This window comes from Trichomonas vaginalis, chromosome IV, assembly GCF_026262505.1.
Source record: "Trichomonas vaginalis G3 chromosome IV, whole genome shotgun sequence".
NCBI lineage: Eukaryota > Parabasalia > Trichomonadida > Trichomonadidae > Trichomonas > Trichomonas vaginalis.
This window is the reverse complement of record NC_067206.1, coordinates 31,418,528-31,432,935: the sequence shown is the minus strand read 5'-3', so window position 1 is coordinate 31,432,935 and position 14,408 is coordinate 31,418,528. Positions and strand designations below refer to the sequence as shown.

The following is a 14,408-nucleotide window of genomic DNA, read 5'->3' as shown; positions in this document are numbered from 1 at the left end:
AAAAAATACGGATGTGAGTAAGTAAACAACAACAATTTACATAATAAAGAGAATATTCTGAATATTTAGCCTCTTAAAGTTAGGGCAATACTTTGCAATAATTAAATTTGGTGGGAAATGAGCTACAGTTGCAGTTTCTAGTATTCTAACTCCTTGTAAGTTAATGTGTACGAGAGAAAGAGCACTATCTAAATCATGTAGAGTAAAATGTTGCAAATCATGATTACCACTTATATCTATTGATTTCAGAGAAATTAAGCCTTGAATAAAGCTTGGGAATTTAGTTAAAGAGCAGTAGGACATTCCAATATGTTTTAACTGCTCAAACACCATATCTTCGGGAATGAGACCTGTTAACGTATTATGGGAAATATCGATAAACTCAAGATCGGGCATAATGGCAGGCGTTACGGCGTCCGGCCATCGGAAAAATCGATTGTGTCTGAGATTTATTCCTCTAATATGTGACCATTTTGCACGAGTTGGGATTTCTGAGATGAAATTATAAGATAAATCGAGATATTCAAGATTACCATGCATTTTTAAGATTGTTTTAGGAACGGATTTAAGACCGGTATTTGATAATGAAAAAACTTGCAGATTTTCAAATGTTTTAAGTGGTTTCAGGAAGGATTTTTCAAGGGTACTATTATTTGAAAAGTCTAAATACATTACGGTAGGTTTAGATCCTTTATTATTCTTTTTATCTTGTATTGATGATACATATATACTGAGCGATGCATCCATTGCGGTTGGACCAGAGTCCCTAACACGTGTGTGTTTATTTTCGGATGTTTCAACTGTTTCACAACATTGATGAAAAGAATATATAATGGAAGGTAGATCTGCAGCTGTTTCAAGAGGTAAAGTTAGTCTCCTTGATTCGTCTTTTCTTAAAATGTTTGCTAATTTTATCGAATTGGAATGTAAAATGGAACGCAAATTTTCCATTATTCTAATTGATTCAAAAATTGAGAGAAACGTTGAAAATGTTTTATGATGAAATAATGAGTGAAATATAATTAATAAAATTTCCCTAAATTTTTTTAGGTTAACTCTTATCTGCAGTTGCCAGAAAATGATTGCTAGAGTTTATAAAGATGATGCAAAAATTGAAATAAGTATATATTTGTTCAGAGTTCTATCATATCAAAATTCAATAATCTTGATTTATTTGCAATGAAATCTTCAAATTAATGCTGAGGACGAAATATATAACAGAGAAGATTACAGTTGTCCGTAATTGATTGGAATATTGAATGTAAAAGTTAAGGATTCAAATATTATATTAACAAAATATCAAATTTTGAAGAAATTAATCTCGTTCTGCAATGTTAAGCTTAGAATCATGCTTCACATAAGAAACAACTTATGAAAATTTTTCCAAAAAAATTTTGAAAATTTTAAAATTATTATCAAAAATGAGTTTTTCCCTTCATTTTTTGGAATTCATAAAAAATTTGGAAAAATAACATCATCTATTTTAGGAACTAGATCTATGTGAATCATAAAAATACTAATTAATTTCCATATATTTAAATATTTTATTTTATTAAGACTAATTTTATTATATTATTGTATAGATGCTTTTGATTTCGGTAGTTATTCATTGAAATTTTTCCTAATCTGATAATTCACTCAGATATAACTAATTGTTTCAAGAAATTCTCAAATTTCTCATTGTAATTCATAGCACAGCTTCTTTTCAACCCATCTAATACAGTGTGCTATTAATAATTAGAGTTTATTGCAGACATAAAGTAAAATTTGCTGAGATTTCGAGTTGAATATTGATATTGAGTAGTAAGAGACAAAGTTGGTTCATCGATTATGCGATAAATATCCATACTTTGTCATGATTTCAGTTACTTATCATTGACTCAAATAAAATTTTTTTTTGCCGTTTTTCAATGCAAGCAAGCGATTCCACAACATTTAGAGCAGTTACAATTGGTGAAAGCTCTGTTGGAAAGACATGCCTTGTAAACAGGTTCATCAGAAATAAATTCAATAACGCAGAAGCGAACACAGTTGGCGCTATTTATGATACATACACTGAACGTCGTGGCGACCAATCTATTGAAGTCCAAATTTGGGATACAGCTGGACAAGAGAAATTCAGAAGCCTCGCCCCAGTTTATTACAGAGGTGCAGATGCTGCTGTCGTCGTTTTCGATATGACGAAACCTTCTACATTTCAATGCCTTCAATCCTGGATTGACGATTTCAAGGGTGTTGCAGGCGAGCAGAGTGCTGTTATAATTGTCGGAAACAAAGTTGATCTTACAGATCAAATCAAAATTTCACAGATGGAAGCTTTAGAATGGGCTACAGCTCATGGAGTTAAATTCTTCCAGACTTCTGCTAAAACAGGTGAAGGCGTTAAAGAGCTTTTCACCGCTGTTGTCGATATCCTTATGACAAGAAGAAGTGAAGGGGAAGTTTCCGGCGTAACAACACTTACAAAGCGTAAAAACGCAGATGATGGCAAGAGATGTTGCTAGTTGAATTATTATTCATCAAGGCACTATGAAAGCAAAATATTATCTAATTTTATGTATAAATCCTTCATTCTTTCTCTACTACAAATATATCTTAATATAATCTTTCTCTTTTTTAAATTGTAAATACAATAAAAACAAAATCTTTGATTTTTTCTATAGCTAAGCTGTCAATCCCAAGTAAGAGTCACTAATTCATCATTAGACTCACCCATATTTTGTGGTTTTCTGATGATACATGATGAAAATTGAATAAATAATTCTCAAAATGTCCAAAAGCAGACCTTACTTTTTGAAATGATTTATAATATAGTCTATAAAAGTTTCCTCTAGACGAAATTCCGATAAGACATGATTCATAAAAAAGGAAAAAAGTTGAAGGTTGGAAAAAAAAAGTTCTTCAAACGTGATTATCAATTAACTCATCATCTATTAAGAATAAGACATCCAAACTATAAGTATAGATAGATCTATATATGGTATTGATACACTACAGATATCATGTCTCCAACTTAATCCCTTTATCAATTGGTGACAAATTTAAACTTGAAAATAATTTTTGCCATTATAAAAAATTTGATGGCAATATTTAGTACAACTTTTATTCGCCTCGTTTAAGAGATCTTCGTTTCTTTGAGAATAATTTCTTTGATTTTATTGATTGCAATCGTCTGAACAATTTTTTCATCAAAATTTTGACAATTTTTTTTTGGTTTGAAGAAATGGATGGAATGCAATTTTCGCCTGAAATAGTTGATATGGCACTAAATCAGCTCTCATCTCCAGACATCGATGCTCAGCTGGAAAGCTTATCCTTATTAGGATTAAGTTTAATTTCAGTTTCTCCCGATGAAATTGGCAGTTATGGAATTGAACGTGTTGTAAATCCTGTTATTGAGTTATTCAAAACATCAGAATCTGATTTTATTGCTGAACAAGCTGCTTTATGCATAAGAAATCTTTTATCTAACTCTACTGATGCAATTTTTCCAATTGCTAGAGCAGGGTTCATACAAGCAGCCAAAGAAAAACTTGATAACGGTTTCAGCATTGAGCTAGCAGAGAATGTTATCCATTGTTTCAATTCAATAGCGAATTACACAGCCTCTACACTCAGCAAAATCATTGGCATTGACATATTTTTCAAGTTCCTTGACTTCATGACCATCGCCGAGCAGCGTACTTCATTGCAAACCGTTGCAGTGATGACAGAGTACTATCAAAGGTCCGATTACGTGAATTTCCTACCTAATCTGTGCTCCCTGACATGTCAGCAGGACAACAGGATCGCCAAATACTGCATAAACGCAATAGGAAACATAATAAAAGAGATGGATCTCGATGACTTCCCAATTGCTGACATCGAATCGCTTTCTACAGCGATAACAACTACAACCAGCTCAGATTTAGTATACGATATCCTCATAATACTGATCAGATTGACAGATTCGAAGAAATGTACGGAAGCAATTGCCAAAACGAACATTCCATACGACAGATTACTATTCTCAAAGGATTTCCCAGACTCCAGACTCGATATCATACAGAGAACCCTTTTCTTGTTCTCACAGCTCCTTCCCAGACCGAACTACCCAGAAAACATACTCCTTGACGAACACGATGCTCCCGAATCCGCCTTGGAATTCTCAAGAAAGGCCAGGGAACTGCTAATCAGACACATAATCGAAAATAACAACAATGAACTGCTCGCTATCTCGAATCTTACAGCGTGTCTTATGCTAGAACAGTTCGAAATACCATCCCAAGTGTTCGTGGCTATATCTGGACACGCAAATAAGACAGATAACGCGTGTATAGTGTTGGAGTTCGCTTTGAACGTGGAAGATAAGGCAAAAACATCCCTTTACGGTATTTCGGACACTTTGAGCCGGGTAAAGCCCTCAAATAAGTCAAATCTCGACTGGTACCAGGAAAATTTGGCAAAATTACAGGAATCTGTCAAAGGAAAGGCCAGCAGTATATGCGAAGGTAAGACATTCGATTCATTCGCAGATATTGTAGCGTTTATTAATGAAAACAGCTTCTCATCAGCCGAATTTTTCTCATCTGGTCTTGCAAAGCAGTTCCATCAACTCGCGAAGAAGACAGAGAGTGCAGAAGGCTTAGATTTGAAGCCGTCGTACAAGCTTTTCGAAGAAATCGCAACATTTTTACCGGTATACGAAGAAAGAGACCCATTGGAAGGCCAACCGCTCACAAAAATACCTTTCATCGGATATAATTTCAAGCTAAAACTTGGAGACGACGTTTACAAGACTCCAGACATATTAATGACAAGTATGTTCATATGTTTAGAGTTTTGGTTCAATATTAGCATTCGTAATTACTCAGTCGAAGATTTGCTGAAGCTTATCCAGTCAAATCCTGTATTTGCGAAGTATTTGGACTTGAGATTAATGAAATCTTTCACATGGTCACAGCTAGGACTTCTTTGCAGGATCCTTCGCCCTCCGAACTATAAGTTCTACGCATTCGAACTCGATGGAACCCGGTTTTCAGCCCTTGCTGAGTGTTTTACTTCAATATCCAGACTTTGCTCATCATTAAAGGAAGTTTTCGACGGCAACGTCGTTGTAAATCTCGTTGAAATCGACTTGGACAACGATGCCCCGCTCCAACTCAACGTGAAACACGAGAAAATCACAGGTGAAATGAATTTGGCCCTAAATTGTCTCAAAGATTTACAAAAACTGACAAATCCAAAAAGTGACATGAAATCTGCCAAGTTAGAAACTCGCATGAATATGATGTTACAATCACCTGTACTAAGCATGAGTTTCTTTTCTCCTGCAATGGCGATAATTAGAAAATGTCCATTTTTATTCAGCGAGCAATTGAAGTTCTACATATTCCAAATTGCATCTCTTGACCTGTTCTCATCTCTTCTCCACTCTTCGAAGGTGATTATGAAATCAAATGAAAAATTCACCGAGGGAAGAGTGACTTTTTCATGCACAGTGTCAAGAGAAAGCCTCTTTGAGGACGGATTGGCCGTTCTAAACAACTTTGGACCAGGACCATCCCACTTGGTCATCGGATTCCAGGGAGAAGCTGGTTACGGATCAGGTCCTCTCAGGGAATTCCTCAATCTAATGTCCAGGGAGTTCATGAAGAAGTCATTGAACATGTGGAGAAACGAGGATCCGAAATCCGAATTTGCTTTCACGAAAGACGGACTTTTCCCATCTCCTGCCGCTGACAAGAAGCTGTTCAGAACACTCGGAGTATTGTTTGGCAAGGCTCTGGCTTCAGATGTCGTTCTTCCGATACCTTTATCGAATAATTTCCTCAGACTCGTTCTCGGAGACTCATTAACTGTTTCGGAAGTCGACAAGATGCTGGACAAAAGCCTCAACTCCGATAAAACAGCTTTGTATGGTCTTCCTTTCACTTATCCTGGCCTTGACAACATAGAACTTGTTCCAGGAGGATCAGACAAGGAAGTAAATGCGGAGAATGTTGACGAGTACAGGAAATTGGTCGAAGAATTCACTGTAAGAGGAAATGTTCTTGAATGCGCCTTGGAATTCAAGAAAGGATTCTCTAGTGTTGTTCCTTCTCCAATGTGGGATTTATTAAACTCGCACGAACTCCTCCATTTGCTTACTGGATCAGAAGTAAGTTTATCTTTCGACGATCTCGTCGATTCCATCGATGTAGAGCATGGTTTCACAAAGAACTCACCTCAGATATCGATGCTGTTCAAGTTGATCGTAAAGATGCCTTCAAATGAACAGTCTTTGTTCGTAAAATTCGTAACAGGAAGCGAAAGACTCCCAATTGGAGGTTTGGGATCATTGCAGCCAAGGATCTCGATTGCTAGAAAGACTCCTGAGGGAAAGGAAAGCGCAGATTGGCTTCTTCCGTCTGTTTCAACTTGTTCTCATTATTTGAAGATTCCGCCGTACTCAACAATCGAAGTAATGAGGGAAAAGTTGTTGTACGCAATATACGAAGGACAAGATGCATTTTTGTTAACATAATTTTTTTTTGTTATATTTTCTCAATATTATTTTTCTAATTTTGTTAATAAACACGATTTTATATATTAATTCTTTCTAATTATTTTTATTTGTTAATTGATTATTGCTTGATATTAAGTAAAATTTGAATTTTCCAACAATAATCTGAAATTACCTATCATAATAATGACAATATGATAATTTTGAGTCATGTATTAAAAATACTTTAGTCTGATGTTTCATTTTGAATAATTTCATTTTATTAAAAATATTCAATGAAAAAAATGAAAGTAATAAACAAACTCCAATTGTCATTGTTTAACGAATGCCTACACAGTTACTTTTGGAATAATAAGTGTCATAAATCATAAAAAATAGCAGGGTATCATAATTGGAATAATTTTTGTTTTTCAGAAAGAATTGAATAGTATTCAATTTTACAAATAAGGTTCTCAAATTTAAAATCAGATGTTTAAATTATTTTGTGCATAAGAAAAATACTCAAATAATTCAGACAAAATTATCGAATACAAATATTTCTGAAATAAACTTAATGAAGCAACAATTTGAGTCCCTGCCACTACACATGGACTCGTCCTGATTTACTCCCTAATACTTCTCTAAGAAAAATAATTATATTATCGGTGAAATTTATGAATTTGAGATCTTTACGAATATGTACGTTTTTCAAATTTTTTATATAAATTAGCCTCGATCATGGAATATTTTCCGTAATCTACGATCATAAATTTCCTAATATTGAATAATTTGTGACAAAATCTGAATATCAACAATGAATTCGTTCCTATTTTGCCGTCATTTAATTAGTATTTTAAACTCAAGAAATAACTGTTACGCAAAAGTGCGTCATAGTTTTTTGCTGAATGACAACTTCAATGGGCGAAAACTTTCAACAGAACTTCAACCCCATGATGAATTCATTCCAGTCTTATCAGCCCGAGCAAGCTATCCCAACAATTAAACCTCAATCTAAAAAAAGAGTTGGCAAACGAGAACAGTTAAAAAGGCTTAAAGAAGAAAATACACAATGGCTCGATCTAATCGGAAAATTACAGCAACAATTAGCTGCCGTAGAAGCACAGAATTCCATGATGGTAAAAGAATTAAAATTCTTTCATCAACAAATCCAAGATGCATTACCATTACATCCAGAGCTAGAGGAAAAGGCCAAGAAACTACTAGAGAAATCACCAGATCAACAACCTCCAAGCTGATAATTTTTTAATATTTGTTATTTATTTTTAGTATTTATTTAGAAATGTTTTTTATATTGTTATATATTATGTTTAAATTTATATATTAGGTTTAACTGACCCTACTGTCTAATTGATATTTTTTTTATTGACTTACATAAAATATTGATGTTAAATCATAGAAATTACGTCATGAATCTAATGGATAAAGAAATTAGAACAAACCAAATTAATCATTTCGAATTTTTTTGAAAAATTTTATAAAATATTTTTTTTTATGTTTTGACATGGATTTTTTTATTTTATATAATTCAAAAATAAAACATTTCTATTGAAAGGTTGCCGCATCTTGGCGAATTTCCTGCATTTCAGCAGCGTAATTTGCGAAATTGTCTTTGATAACTTTGACTCTGTCCTTTGTTGGCATTCTTATCCAATTCTGGTACATTGTGTCGAAGTAAGAAAGCTTTTCGAAGCATGGAATGAATTTGTCCATTGTTTTCTTCTTTGGAAAGACTCTTCTGAATCCTCCGAGTATGTTCTGTTCCTCGATGTAATCTCTGATCATTTGGATGTCTCCGAATGTTGGATTCTTCCATCCATCTTTCTTTTCTTCAACAACCTCGTTGTATCTCTCGTCTGTGACTGAATTCCTCCAGGCATCATCAATCATGCCAACGCCAGGACATGGGTACTTCCTGTTTGGATCGCAGTCGATAATTCTGGCCATTCTGAGGAGATCAAGCATTAATGGGTACTTGATGTCGTTATCGAGCTTAGAATCCATGCCACTCATTGATGGAGAGATGTTGATCTCAATCAAATGAGGGCAAAGGTTTTCATCGAACATAATGTCGATTCCGTACATTTCGTAGGATGTATGGCGATGAGGAATGAGTTTCTGATGGTGCTTGCGAATGGCTGCAAGGCCGGCAATGACTGTTGAGATTGTGACGTGTTCAAGACGTTCCATGATCAAATCGCAGTCAAAACCGTTCTCTTTGAGGTGGTTCATGAAGAATGGGAATGACCACTTGCTGTCGTCAACTGATTCGACACCTGTATCGCAACGGTTGAAGTTTTCATCATCTTTATTGAGAGAAAAGTTCGTAAGGTGCATGTGAGTGTCGTTGTAGTCGCCGTCGAGGTTGTACTTGTGGGTGCAGAAGCGTGCAAGACCAGCCTTGTGCATGTAGATGCGAAGTGGATCGCATGATGGAATTAAAGCGTATAAACGGATATCAAACTTACGCTGTGTAATGAGAAGAGGATGCTCAATGTAGGATTGAACAACACCAGCTGTTGTTGGGATTTCATCAACTTGAGAATTGACGATGTGAATTCCACGACCTCTTGATGAGGCTGATGGCTTGACAATCCAAAGCTTCTTGGTTTGCCATGCCTTGTTGAGACCTTCCTGATCCTCTGGAAGAAGGAATGACTGTGGATAGAACTCGGCCAAACCAGGACCTCTTTGGGTAAGCTCCGTCATTCTGGTATTAAGATTATCCTTACGGCCCATGAGGAAAGCACCGGCATAATGGTTAATCTTTTGCCAGTTTTGGCATCTTTGATAATCTTTTTCTTGGTATTGACGTCCCCAAGAGGCATTCCAGTTCTTTGGTGATGTTGTTACCTTGAATCCAGCATGTTTGAATGCACTACGTGTTAAGTTTGTGATAACTTTATTAACGTAGTAAGCAATTGGATATTTCGGAACATTATCTGGTTCATCTGGTTGAGGAATGTGAACGTAAGTATATGGAAGAGGTGCTGTGTCAAAGAGGTTGGCTAACTCTTGCATTTTAACACCTTCTTTTTAATATCAAAATCAGCCGATAGAGAATTTCAAGACAGTTTTTTTTTCTTTGGATTTTCAGAATCGTTTGGCTTTTAGATAACTCAATTCTGAAGTCTTTCACAATTTTCTTGGCCTATTGAGTTTTGGAAAAGTATGAATAGTAGACACAAATGCTAAACATTCGAAAAAAAATATGATGGATTTTTACAAATTTCGATTCTTGAATCGGGGTTTGGAGAAAAATGACAATACACACAAGATCGAGACGGAGCACAAGTATTAATTTTAGAGAACGAATCTTAAGCTCTCCAAAATATATCAGAAATATAATTAAATAGAGAACATCAGAAATATTGTTAAACATTCAAATCATGTGACTCAGAGCTTTAACCATTCTAGTTTATGATAAGGTATTTATTCGATATATTTTTATTTTTATATATCGAATAAATGCTTAGTTATATTTGAGCGCATGTACTCTCATAAAGTTGAGAATTATCAAACTAGTAGGGTTCTAGCTATTGTGGAAATTTAAATATTCTATGGTTAGAAATTAATCGTTATAAGCACGATAATATCTTCTGACTAACATATCATAGTTGCGTGGAACATGTGATTTGCATTGATTGAATTGTCGAATTTTTGGATGTGTATGAAGGGAAAATCTAATTGATATTCTGATGAATTAATAATGTAGAATGTCATATATTTTCTTAGAGAGTCTTTTTCAGATACATAGTTTTTCCCTCTCAAGTCCATCAGATTGAATAAAAAATAATGTGTATCATTTTATAGTGATTATATCATATTCATACATTTTAGATTGAGTACAATGCTTCTATATAAAAATAATATCATTTTTCTTTAGAGATTATGGATAAGAAATGATTTCTCTCTTTTTTTATATGTAAAATAAATGTCACTTTTCAATAATAATGGCAGCATTGGGGGACGTAATCAAACAGATTGTCAAAGAAAAAGGCATTCTCAATGAACTATCTGTTACTCCAACTACAAAATATACATGGAAAAAAGTAAAATCTTTTAATGGCTTAGATACAGACTCAGATTTGCTCAAAATTGATATTTCAGGCATTGACATATCAACATTCAGCGGAGCTGTTATTGAACCATCGCTTATCGATTTTGTTTGTTTAAATACCCCTCTTTTACAGCATAAATACTTAAATATTATGACATTACTCGCATTCGGAAATTCAGTGCAGAAAGTCAATAATCACCTGATTACACCAAAACAGCGCGATGTTGCAAACTCACTTCGTAAAAAACTCGAAAAATTTATCCGAGACGGCTGGATTCTCCATGAAATTAATCCAGTACGTATAGTAAACCCAGAAACACGCGCAAGAAGAGTTCTTTATCTTGATATTAAATATAACGCTGGTTCAAGTGAGCAAACAAACAAAAATATTTCACAAGACGCCGCCTCTGTTCAGGCTCGCTCTATTGATAGCAGATCTGTCATATCTGTATCGAAACTGAGTGAGGCAGCCGAATCTACAATTCCAAAAGGTTCACAACCGACACTTCTCGATGAAGAATCAACACGTGAAGGATTACAAGAAATTTTACATATTGCCGTTCTTAAAAGACTCGGACAATACACAGAGAATGATTCTTCTAAGAAGAAAGATTCTCAAAAGAAGAAAGAAAAATCTCGAGGACCATTATTAAGAAGATTCTACGAAACGTCATCAAGCCATTCACAACAAGATAACAACAATGATAAAGAAGAGGAAAACGAAGGAAATTACGAAGAAGAAGAGAGATCTGATGAAAATTCACCAGAAAAACTTTCCGATGAACAAATTAACTACACGAATAACGACAGATCATCAGAAGTAGAGGTCGAAGAGGAAGAAGAAAAGGCTGAACAAAAAGTTTCAAATGTCAGTACAAATAGTAAGAGAGTTTTACTTTCTGATGACGAAGATGACGTTCCTAAGAAGAAAGGAAGCAAATCCAAGGCAAATATCTCGGAAGGAGACGATGATGCAATTCTTTCTAGAGCAAGTAAGAGGAGATCGATTATTTCGGATAGCGACGATGAAGAGGAAGTCAAACCACAGCCAAAAAAACAGAAAAAGCCTATTCTTTCCGATGAAGATGAAGATGTCAAGCCAAAGAAGCAGAAGAAGCCAATTCTCTCTGATGACGATGATGAAGATGTAAAGCCACAACCAAAGAAACAGAAAACGTCAATACTTTCCGATGAAGATGAAGAAGAAATCAAACCGCCGCAAAAGAAACAGAGAAAATCAATATTATCAGACGACGATGATGAAGAAGATATTAAACCAAAGCAAGTCAAACAGAAGAAGCCAGTTCTTTCAGATGATGACGAAGATGAAGAAATTCAACCACCATCGAAGAAGCAGAAAAAGCCACTACTATCAGATTCTGATGAAGATGTTCCTCCTCAACCTCCAAAGAAGCAGAAAAAGCCAATTTTGTCAGATTCTGATGACGATGAACTTCCTCCACCAAGGAGGCAGTCAAAACCAGTCATTTCGGATGATGATGACGATGACGAGCTTCCGCCAAAGAAAAACCAACGCAAACAGATAATTTCAGATGATTCCGAAGAAGAATTACCTCCAAGGAAGAAAAGTTCAAATAGCAATAGCTTAGCACAGCGTAAGAAGTCTCCTCCTCCAATCGATTCTGACGAAGAAGAAGAGATTCCGCCTAGAAAGAAACCAGCTCTAATTATTTCCGATGACGATGAAGAATTAACCCCGCCCAAGAGAAACCATAAGAAAAGATTATCATCCGATGCAGAGAGCCCTAAAAGGAAACAATCTCCAAGATTATCGGACGATGATTCGGATGAATTAACTATTCCAAAGAGAACAAGGAAACAGATTTTATCTTCCGATGACGAGTAATTTGAATAGTAAAACAGTCATTTTATATTATATTTTTAAACGGCTAATAATGTTTTCAAATTCAAAAGTTATCATTTTTTATTGGAGAAATTATTTAGATTCAATTTAAAATTTGGTCTAAAACTGAAATTGCTCCTCGACTTTTAGCGAATTCAGATTTCGGGTTAATTTTTATTTTGAATTTTTTCAATGTCATTGAAAGAATAATCTTTAAAATCTCCTAGTTATGCACTTATCATTTATCGAGGAATTTTGAATTTTGATAACTTTAAAAATTAGAAATAATTAATTTTCAAAAATTCTATTTACATACAATTAATCATAATTACTCTCTAAATTAATAACTTTTGAATATCCTCACAAATTTATTATCTAATGAAACAAGCGTCAATTAACACTAACATTTAGTATTTATCGTAATATATTTTATCCTTTTCAATTCAATAATTCTCTCATTTTTCAAGATTTCAACAGACGAGATTGCTCCAGGAACAGTAATCCGGACCTATAAGTTTCAGGCTAAATTAGGATCCGGAGCATTTGCTAAAGTTTACAAAGTAGAGAGTACCGAAAACAGGACAATATATGCGTGTAAAGTATTTCCAAAAGCTAATTTACAATCTGAAGGAGACATGAAAAGATTTCAACGCGAAATTGATACGACATCTGGGTTAAAACATAAGAATATCGTAAATCTTCACGATTTCTTTTGGGAAGACAACAATTTTTACCTTATTTTGGATTATTGCCAGAATGGCGAACTAATGGATTACATCATTAAAAACAAGAAGATAGCAGAACCCACAGCGGCCCTAATATTCGAACAAATGGTTTCAGCCATTGCCTATTGCCATTCTTTTGGTGTGGCACATAGAGATCTAAAGCCCGAAAACGTTCTTTTCGAGAAGTTCCCATTAGTTAAAGTGAGCGATTTTGGCCTTTGCGGGTATATGGAAGAATCAAAATTAATGCAAACTTTTTGTGGCTCACCATGCTACTCAGCACCTGAGTGCTTAAGACAGTATGCATACGATGGTCAAAAAAGCGATATTTGGTCATTGGGCGTGAACTTATATTTAATGGTTACCGGAATGCACCCATGGAATGTAACAAATATCAATGTCATGCTCAGAGAGATTCTTGATTGCACTTACACAATTCCAAAAGATGTTTCTGCAGAGTGCCGAGACTTAATTTCAAAAATTTTAGTTTTAGAACCAGAAAAGAGATTAACGATTGATCAAATTATTAAACATCCATGGCTTAAGTGCGCAGAGAAGGCTAATGTCTTGCAAAAGCAAGGAATAAAGCACGAAGCGCCAAAATTACCTAAACTACAACAGATTAAGTTTGCCGAGATGGCAAAGTCATCAAAACCAGAAGGAGAGTCCGAATGTGGAATTTCGGCTCCAATTTTCCTATTTCCTCAAGCTGGATCTGTTATGCCTTCACCTTTAGTTAGATCTCCCTCAAATGTAAACATGAAGGAAAAGGTATCCTTCCAAAGAATTTCAATTCCAAATCCGAACAAATTTGCTGGCATAAGACAAAGATCGGTGGGAGCTATTGTCAGGCCAAAGTTGCTCCCAGAATAGTTATTTTTATAAAGGATTGTATTTTAATGGTAATTTCACTCAATTTTTTTCAACTTTTTTAAAGTCTATATTTTTTGAATTTCTAGTAGAGAAAATTTTAGCTTGTCTCGTTAAAGGTTTCATTGTAGAACCTCCATTTCAATGCTTCACTGTGACAAATTATATATATAACGAAATGATTTTCCATACGATAATTGAGTTGTTCACATAGCAAACGGTCGTTAAAACATTTTAATTAAAACAAATTATATAGCAAAAGCTTTGCAAGATAAGTGATCATAATCGAAAATTAATTTTTTATTCGATTAAGGATAGTAAGCTGATAAATAATTACATGTAAGAGGACATGTAACCAATGGATAACAATATGTCTTAATTGGAAGCCTTTTTCGAGCTATTGATATT

General features: G+C 34.6%; 7 protein-coding genes across 7 annotated transcripts; 5 read left to right on the top strand and 2 right to left on the bottom strand.

Moving 5' to 3' along the window:
* Window positions 1–36: 36 nt before the first annotated feature.
* TVAGG3_0201800 (uncharacterized protein) lies at window positions 37–1,204 on the bottom strand (the record flags this gene model as incomplete). Its single annotated transcript, XM_001327391.1, has 1 exon — window positions 37–951. One exon carries the CDS (start codon window positions 949–951, stop codon window positions 37–39), a length of 915 nt encoding a protein of 304 aa, XP_001327426.1.
* A 687-nt stretch (window positions 1,205–1,891) lies between these two features.
* TVAGG3_0201790 (GTPase protein) lies at window positions 1,892–2,850 on the top strand (the record flags this gene model as incomplete). Its single annotated transcript, XM_001327392.2, has 1 exon — window positions 1,911–2,504. The coding sequence occupies one exon, from the start codon at window positions 1,911–1,913 to the stop codon at window positions 2,502–2,504; it is 594 nt and encodes a 197-aa protein (XP_001327427.1).
* A 373-nt stretch (window positions 2,851–3,223) lies between these two features.
* On the top strand, window positions 3,224–6,874 carry TVAGG3_0201780 (E3 ubiquitin-protein ligase trip12 family; the record flags this gene model as incomplete). The annotated part of the gene is made up of 1 exon (XM_001327393.2): window positions 3,224–6,505. The coding sequence occupies one exon, from the start codon at window positions 3,224–3,226 to the stop codon at window positions 6,503–6,505; it is 3,282 nt and encodes a 1,093-aa protein (XP_001327428.1).
* A 467-nt stretch (window positions 6,875–7,341) lies between these two features.
* Window positions 7,342–7,921, top strand: TVAGG3_0201770 (uncharacterized protein; the record flags this gene model as incomplete). Its single annotated transcript, XM_001327394.1, has 1 exon — window positions 7,369–7,719. One exon carries the CDS (start codon window positions 7,369–7,371, stop codon window positions 7,717–7,719), a length of 351 nt encoding a protein of 116 aa, XP_001327429.1.
* Window positions 7,922–7,977: 56 nt separating this feature from the next.
* TVAGG3_0201760 (protein polyglutamylation) lies at window positions 7,978–9,547 on the bottom strand (the record flags this gene model as incomplete). Its single annotated transcript, XM_001327395.2, has 1 exon — window positions 8,027–9,502. The coding sequence occupies one exon, from the start codon at window positions 9,500–9,502 to the stop codon at window positions 8,027–8,029; it is 1,476 nt and encodes a 491-aa protein (XP_001327430.1).
* An 839-nt stretch (window positions 9,548–10,386) lies between these two features.
* TVAGG3_0201750 (uncharacterized protein) lies at window positions 10,387–12,452 on the top strand (the record flags this gene model as incomplete). The annotated part of the gene is made up of 1 exon (XM_001327396.2): window positions 10,435–12,408. The coding sequence occupies one exon, from the start codon at window positions 10,435–10,437 to the stop codon at window positions 12,406–12,408; it is 1,974 nt and encodes a 657-aa protein (XP_001327431.1).
* Window positions 12,453–12,891: 439 nt separating this feature from the next.
* TVAGG3_0201740 (protein serine/threonine kinase protein) lies at window positions 12,892–14,036 on the top strand (the record flags this gene model as incomplete). The annotated part of the gene is made up of 1 exon (XM_001327397.1): window positions 13,041–14,003. The coding sequence occupies one exon, from the start codon at window positions 13,041–13,043 to the stop codon at window positions 14,001–14,003; it is 963 nt and encodes a 320-aa protein (XP_001327432.1).
* Window positions 14,037–14,408: the final 372 nt, after the last annotated feature.